At 34.0% G+C, this 8,693-nt stretch overlaps 1 protein-coding gene across 1 annotated transcript; it reads right to left on the reverse strand.

Annotated features, from left to right (window-relative positions):
• Nucleotides 1–4,201: 4,201 nt before the first annotated feature.
• LOC114306122 (protein PHYTOCHROME KINASE SUBSTRATE 3) lies at nucleotides 4,202–6,195 on the reverse strand. The gene has a single exon (XM_028251315.2). The coding sequence runs from the start codon at nucleotides 5,699–5,701 to the stop codon at nucleotides 4,415–4,417; it is 1,287 nt and encodes a 428-aa protein (XP_028107116.2). The 5' UTR covers nucleotides 5,702–6,195; the 3' UTR covers nucleotides 4,202–4,414.
• Between the last annotated feature and the right edge of the window lie 2,498 nt (nucleotides 6,196–8,693).

An 8,693-nucleotide genomic window follows, 5' to 3' on the forward strand; every position in this document is an offset into this window, starting at 1 on the left:
CCTTTTATAGGCCTACATAGAATATTCTAGAACTACTAAGGTGGAGAGTGTTCTAGACACTTCCTCCTACTACCTCTAATAGATTATTCTAGAACTATTCTAGAAGTACAAGTATGAGAAGGATTCTAGATCCTTCCCTTATCTTCTCAAAGGACCTATTCTAGAGTTATATACAACCTTAATGTCTACAATGCTCTATATTGTTCTAGAGTCTTTTAGGCAGTTCTCCTGTAGCCTCTCTTCTTGTAGCCATTCTAGAGCGTTCCAGAACCCTCCAGCATCCTTTATGGTCTTCATACTTTCTCAAGTCTTCCAGGAGCTTCCAAGCCATTTCACTAGTCTCCTTTTCTTTTCTTGAGACTTCCTTTTTGTAGGTTATTCTACCTTGGTAATGCGGCGGGGCGTGACACTAGGTAGGACATCCCAGTCTCGGCAGATGATAGACTAGATCAAATTTTAGAAATTAAATTTTTTGATGTGAAAATTTTGTTGTAAAAAATATTTGGAGACCAATTTCTATCGCCATGAGGATAGTCGCTAAAAGGTCGTCATGAAAAGTCAAAAACAAATCTTTTAGCAACAAAATATAAAGAATGTCACTAATAAATAACAAAATAATTTGGTCTCAAAATGATTTATTTTTTTAGATAAAAAATTTAGTCCCAAAAGAACAATAATTAATCACTAATATCTAATTTTCGTTGCTAAAAATATAATGACGACACTTTTTGTAACAAAAATATTTAGTTCTTAAAAAATAATTTTGTCTATAAATTTTGATTTCTAAAACTTTAATTTTTTAGAGTGACTTATCTATTCCTGGGGCATCGTAAACATGGGACACGTAAAGCGGAATAAGAAGAGGAAAGTGTCAAACATTTTCCAACTAACCACAACGGTCAATGAAACTTAATTATAAATAAGCACACACACATCAAGCCACGTAGACAACTACAAGCACTCAAGCTCACTGATCTATTGAAAATGAGAAATGTTAGAGATCATGAAAATTTTGTCATGAAAATGATCATGAAAAATTTGTGATCCTTAGATTACCTTGATTAGTGTGTGGTGCTTTATTGTAAGTGTAATCCAAAGGTCACAAATCTTTCATGACTATTTTCATGAAAGACTTTTCATGATACTTAGCATTGCCGATTGAAAATTCTTCTAAAAATACTTAGATATTGAAGAGTCTCCCAACTGACCATCCAAATGGAGTATTCTTCATTTTTTATCGCAAGAAGTAACTTAGGAGTGTAGAGAGGTTTTCTAGCACTATCTTAACAATGTGATGAGTTTTGCCCAATACAACTTATAAGCTATGTTTGATGCAACTTATAAGGACTGTTCATAATTATTATTTTTTAAAAAAATTATTTTGAGAGTATGTGTCAAAATATTTGGTATAATTTTTTTATATAACTTATTAAACAAAAATAGTTTAAATAAGTTTAAAAAAATAATTATTAAAAAGCTGAGGGAATGATACTTTTAGTTTCAACTTGCAGAAGTAGAAAACTACACCAAACACGCTATAATCGTTAGATTATGTCTCAAAATTCTCGCACTTTGAAATTTTTGCCAAATCTAACATATGTGAATGTTTTGAGACAGAGAGAAAGTGATTGCGAGACAAAATACCTTTTTTAACCTTTCGGCCCCGTTTGTTTTCAGAGGTAGAATGGACGGGATTGATAGTGAGGAGATTAGTAAAATTGTGTTTGTTTTGATGATAGTTGTCAGTGTGAGGATTGTTAAATTATTTTTATATAAAATAAATATAAAATAATAAAACAAATAAAACTATGATTTTTACTTAACAAAAAATACAAAAACATTAAACATTAATGTTTAAAAAAAAATGGCCAACAAGTTAAAAAAAATAAAAAAATTTGTTGTTGACCCGTTGACCGACCGGACTTCTGAGCAGATGTCCGGTAACACCCAATCCGAACAGACTACTTTGCTAATACCATCTTCTAACTCGGACTGCTAATTCATTGCTCAAGGCCTATTCTAAGCCGAAGGGACTACGAAACCGAAGTTCAAAAACCAAAACAAACATAAGCTAATTTTACTGTTCATCACTAATAGTTCGGAGTTGACTGCTAGTGTGCGGAAAACAAGTAGGGCCTTATATCACTACCATGTAATGGATTGGCTTAACCCCCAAGGGTTGGCCTAATGGTGTAAGCTTGGAATTTAGGGGTTTCCTCCTATCCAAGTGTCAGGTTCGAAACCTCTAAAGTGTTATCAATCCATGTGTTCGGTCAGTTCATACGGAACTCGGCTCTGGTTTTAATTGAGCCCCTGCTAGTGGATTATGGAATTGATCTCCCAAAGATTAGTTAATGTGTACGCAAGTTGGTTTGAACATCCCGAGTGTTAAAAAAAAAAAAAGGGTAATGGATTGGCTTTCAGCAGCAGAGCTTGTGCCGAAAGTAGTTATAAGACAACAATTTAGTTACTGTTTGATAAAACATGCTCAATCCTAGCTTTTGTTTAGTGCTTACTAGATTTTCAACCCATATTACTGTTTCATGAAAGAGAAGAAACCACATAAATGGGATCCACATTAGTTGTTAGACAGTTCTGGAAAATTGAATGTTTGTTAACCCATCCCCAACTTGCTCATCAAGTACATTATAGGCGTGACCATTTTGTGTATTGTCATCTCACAAAGATAATAATAATAATATTCTTCAATTATCAAATTCAATATCATAAATAAAATCTTGCGGCCTATATAAATAGATATATATATATATATATATTAATGGTGGGTATATATGTGATGTTTTGTAATTTTATAATTAAATTTTTCGATGATTTAATGATAGAGACACGGTTTTATAAATGAGGGAAACTATTTAACATTTGGATAGTTTGCTGAAAGAAAATTTGTTCAAGAATTATTAGATGCGTCAGTTACAGGGTGTAAGAGGCATTTTTATCCAAATGAAAGATTTCATTCTTCAAACATAACTCCGGAACAATTTTTTTGGTGACAGACAAAAATCATCATTTTTTCATATTTAAAACTATTGGTTATTAAGTTGTTGAATAAATGCATTTCTTTTAAACTTTGCATAGTGCTGGTCACAAACCACATGTATCAATTAAGATCAGGCATAATACTGAGAGGAGTTGAAGATGTTTTGGTTTACTGTTCATTTCAAGAAAATCTTTTATTACACTACCCATGCATGTAGGTAGCATATTGCAATTTTGCATAACTTTTGATAAGCAAAAATTGTTAAAATCAAGATTTTAAATGTCAGTTGATATTGTATTTGTCAATATGTGTTGAAATTTTTGACTTATGATATTGTTATCTACTGATATATCAATGGATATTGTCCGATATCGGCCTATATCACCCAAATTGATACACATCTCAATTATGTTATTTAAAACTATGTTTATAATCCTTTTAATTCTCCTAAATGGAAAATTGGCGTGAATAGTCAAAGGATTTGGGTAGTGTATCACTTTGTGAAGCATGCATCTCCACTTGTAGGGCCTACAGGTTTAAACATGGATGCATATGCCATTGCCAACACAAAATATAGGTTTGTAGACTCTTTAAGGGCAAAGTGGGATAGCCTAAAGCAGCTTGCCAAACAGATGGTCCAAAACAAGCATGACCCACCACTTGAGTCTAAAGAATAAAATTAAAATCTAAACCAACAATGGAAAAGCAAATGTCGCTTGTTAATAAGAATGATTTTAAATAATGGTATTGACAATACAGTTATATATCGGTTAATATTGGATAGTATTGAGACCATTAGCTAATATATCAGTAAATAATGGTATCAAAAGACTAAAATCCCTATATGTATCTATTGATACATTACTTTGACTGATATCGAGGTTTTAAATACAACAGATTACAGATCTACATACGTAGACTTTTAGACTTTTGATACTATTATTTACTAATATATTTATAGATATTGTTCAATGTATGACTGTATAATCAATACTGATATATATCTTTATTTAAAACTGTGGCTGATATTTAAAAACCCTTCATGGAGCCCCATTGCCTAGAGAATTCCAGATCCTTTTCAATGTTTGTGTGATTGCTGTTGAGGCTTTGAATGACAAAGGATGTGGAAATAAAGCTTTGCTCTATCATGACAAAAGAGAAGCTAAAGAGGTATAGTTCCGCACAAAGCAGGGACAAAGTAGCTAGTGAAATCTCAAATCTGCCTCTCATATATATCTGAAAAATATAAGTACATAATTACTGATAAAAACAAAAAAAAACAAACAAACACACACAAAAAAAGACAAAGAAAGTGCAAAAAAAATAAAAGTAAAAAATTATGATGTTTCTGAAAACATTTCCCTCCATTGCACCTGCCATGTTGCTTGGACAGAAACATCCATGTCTCACACAGTGCTATGGTGAGACTACTTTGGAGGCAAAAGAACGTTGCACCGGTCCGAATTCAAAATCTTTCCTCCAAACATCGCCTTGGGATTTCATGGATTTTGCTTTCTCATTAGCCCTATGTGCAGCTTCAGCAACACTCACTGCTTTCTGAGTCTTGCACCCCAAAAACCCCCCGGATCGACCCTTCTGCCCCTCCTTGCACACGATGTTCTTGGTTTTGGCTGTTTTAGTTCTGTTGGTTGCATTTGTTGATGTCAAGTGATCACCTGCAATACTCTTCGCATCATATTCCGAAACAGTCGAGAAATCTGCAGCACTGGCGGTGACAACACTCCACTCGATGCTTGCCTCGCTTGGCTCATACTGTGACATGTTCTCAGTAGCTTGCATTGTCAACAATGAGTGTCCAGTGCCGGAGAGAGTGTCTATCTCAAATAGATCTGAACTCGCATCACTTTGAATGTCATCGCATGGCCCGGGGGTACTACTAATTGGCAAGGTTGATGGAAGGTCTTGGGACTTTGGAATGGCATCCCAAGTTAACATTGACAGTTTCCTCTCTAGATTAATTGAAATATTATCACCCTTTTTGATCATATGGGACCCGAAAACCTCGATTGAGTATCGTGATTCTTCTTTGTCTACTTTCTCTTCTTCCAACTGCTTTTTAACTGTCAAATTTTCCTTCCCGGATTTGAGGACTGGAAACACAAAAAGATCTTCTCCTCTTAGTCCTAATTGAGATTGGACTGGATTCACGAACCGAAAGGACTCTTCTCTTATCTCTTTCTTTTGAACAACACCCTCATCGATATGAACCGACATCTTGTCCAGGCACGGCCCGTTACAGCCAAAACCAGCTAAAAATCTCTTTGCAGTAGCTTTCTTCTGCTTAATTCTTGATGGGTTTTTGAGGAGAGTTGGTAACAATGCATTTTGGCTGTTCAAGCTTGCTTCAGAGCTAACACTTGGAGTTCCTCCACTGCTCAACTTTGGTTTCCTGTGGCACAACTCAACTTCAACCCTGTTGTCAATTAGTTTTGGATTGTCATCACAATTCATTTTCATGTTGAAGTACTTGTCAGCACCAAAGACACCAATTTCACCCTCTTCTTGATTAATCTTGCTTCTTCGTAAACTTAAAGGGCGTGGAGTCACTTCGGGCGAAATGATTTCAGGAGCAGCATCTTGAATTGCCCTAGTGAGCTTAAGCATCAAGCCCTCATCTGTGGAGTTTAGGTAAGCTGAAAATGAGGCGACGCGGAGATTATCGGTGTTATCTTGGCTATCCATGGAGTATATGATAGATAACTGTATATATAAATTGATTCAAGTTGGAAGGAAGCAAAGAAAAGATGAATTAATATAACACAAAAAAGGGGGAGCAAAGAAAAGAAATTTGATGAGAAGAAGGTTGGGAAAATCACAAACCAAACATGTGAAATCACAAAACTGGTATGGAGACTAGGGAATGACAAGGGGTTATGGGAGATCTTAAAGATGAAACATGCTTGATTAAGGAAGAAGGAGAGAACAAAGAATTGATTTGAGAGGGTTTGTCTCCACTATTGGATCTTGAGAGAATAAGTCCTATAAGTAGACTTTGTGACAGGGTTACCAAATTGTAAGCTAGCGGATGCTCTACATGCTTGAGGTTTATTAACAGTTTGTCACCTCAATTGCCTACCTATCTTATAACATGAAAATCTTTTTTTCACTATATGTTTCTTTCTTTTCTTTCTTTTTTTTTCTTTTTCATTTTTGACTTTTGGGTAATAAGACAATTAAGGCTAAGTTAAGTCTCTACTCTAAAATTCATAAAACAATCGGTACTACTACTATAATCGTTAGTGAGGCCACCATGGAGATGGGTATGCTTATCATTCGAATGATTTATTTTGTAAGATTTTTGAATAGATTATTAATAAAATAAAATAAAAATATTTTTTTAAAAAAGGAAGATTGATTTGTCAACTATAACCACATAATCATATCACATTTATTATTCAAAAATTTAACGACAACTATGATTTTGAGAATAATCTTTCATTGTTTTGAAGACAAATACGATCTGTTCATGTGTCTATATTTGTCCAATCAATCTCCAAAATAATGAATGGTTAATGGGTGATTTGGTTATAGACCCTTCAGTGTCTAACTTTCTTTTAAAAAGACAAGAATTATATGAATCCTTTCAAAACGGGAAATTCTATTTTCACACACCAAATTAGCTTAGGGCACACACTTAATGAAATATTAATTTAATGACAATTATATCCTAAATAAAAATAATTATAATAGACATCTAGCAACACCTATAATATTATATAGAAAAATTCTCTGTACATATCTTTTAAGAACAAAAAAAATCTCAATATACACGTTTTGAGTTAAAAAAATTAAATCATAATTTTTCCATTGTTATCACTTTACTTGTTACACCTTCTATGCTGCTCTATTGCACAAAATAAGAACAGATGAGAGAGAGAGTAAGTAAAATTGAACAAACTATGAAACTCGTTTTGTACTGAATAATCCAGGTAACTGTCAAAGATAGTTTGAGGTGTTGGTTTCAGTTCTTATTATTGAACAAATAACAAATTTAAAAACAGTGCAAAAGAAATTTATGGGATTTTACATATAGCCCATTGCTTTGTAATGACCAAACATTGCTGCAATTATACAATTCTAGAATTACAGTTCATTCAAACTTGTGTTTGAGGGGGACCCCTTCATCCCTTCACACCGCCTCTGTTGATAGAAGTATTGGCGGGGGCTTATCCATATTTTAATATATAGATAATGTTGATTTAACTTATTTTGATTACTTTGTGATTGTAAATGGATCTTGGGAGAAAACTTCTTGACAAGCAGGTACAAAATGGGTGGCTTGGGAGAGCTCTGGTGGAAAGTTGCTGCTGCAACTAAATCGGTGCAAGTTCTATAAAGTTTGCAAGCAGAGGCTATGGCTGGTTTTCTGGCACTGCAATGGCTGGAATCTTGGGGATTGGGCAATGTTCTGATGTGTATGGATAGTGAACTTCTGGTTGAGGGACTCTTGGGGAAGATGATGGCTCAGATAGATATTTCTACAACTATAGAGTACATTAAAACCATGCTAGTTTGTCTTTGGAAGTTGGGTAAATCAAAAGTAAGGGGAAAGGATGGGTAAATGGTGTGTGTACAATAATATTTGAGTGAATGATATAATTGTAATTTTTATTGTGTGAATTGAGAAAATTAATTAATAAATAAATTAATAGGTATGTGTATTGAGAAGAGATGTGCCCTAAGCTAATTAGGTGTGTAGAAATAGAATTTCTCTTTCAAAACTCTTTAGTATTTTAAAACTTATTTCTTTTACTATAATACCCTTATGTGTGTGTGTATCAGATTACAATTACTCTCTCTCATCTCAATCTCTCTATCTTGCTCTTATCACTATTGCTCTCCATTGGCGCTATCGGCGCTCTCTACCGCCGCCACCGCCACTCACCATAAAACTCTTTCTCTACCATCTTCATCACCACCATCACTCGTCACATTCACAATCTCATATCTGAGATCATTCACAGTCATCATCGCCGGAAAATGACAGTGACAGTTCGTAAACCTCATATTTGAGATCTCTCTCTCTTTCTCTCTCTCTCTCTCTGGTTCTGATGGTTTGTGTTCTCTCTATGTATGTGTGTATCACTCACCATTTACGCTCTCTATCTCTTTCTCTTTTTCTTCTTCTTCTTCTTCTTCTTCTCATGATCTTCTGTTTTCGAACTCTGTCTCTCTGTCTCTCTGTCTCTCTTTCTTCTTCTTATGATGCTCTATTCTTCGAACAGTAAAATTTTATTCTGGTTCATGATACAGCACTCTCCTGTAAAACCATTATTGTAGCTTAGTTTAGAGTAAAATTTTACTCTTAATCAAAATAAAATTTATTATGATTTAAAGTACAATTTTACTGTCGTTAAACAGATCAACATATTGTTAATCAGAGTAAAATTTTACTGTTACAAAAAATGGAGTACATACCAAATGAATAAACTAGAGTCAAATTTTACTTTTAGATCTATGAACAAACAAACAAAAAAACTCTTGATTTTTTATTGCAATATCTCGATTTCTCATTTTTCAATCAATCTAAGTTTTTTTGTTTTTTTTTATATCTTAGATATGATGTTATTGATCTCAAATATAAGTTTGTTGATATCAAATCTAAAATGGTAGTAGTTTGACGGTAAAAATGGTGATTGCTGGCTGACGGTGAGGATGAACAACGCCGGTAGAC

The sequence above is a fragment of the Camellia sinensis genome, chromosome 15 (assembly GCF_055761805.1).
Source record: "Camellia sinensis isolate YWXY chromosome 15, ASM5576180v1, whole genome shotgun sequence".
NCBI classification, from domain to species: Eukaryota; Viridiplantae; Streptophyta; class Magnoliopsida; order Ericales; family Theaceae; genus Camellia; species Camellia sinensis.

Bases quoted from the DNA above. Each gene is read 5' to 3' on its own strand.
- LOC114306122 (XM_028251315.2), bottom strand. From the start codon at position 5,701: ATGGATAGCCAAGATAACACCGATAATCTCCGCGTCGCCTCATTTTCA.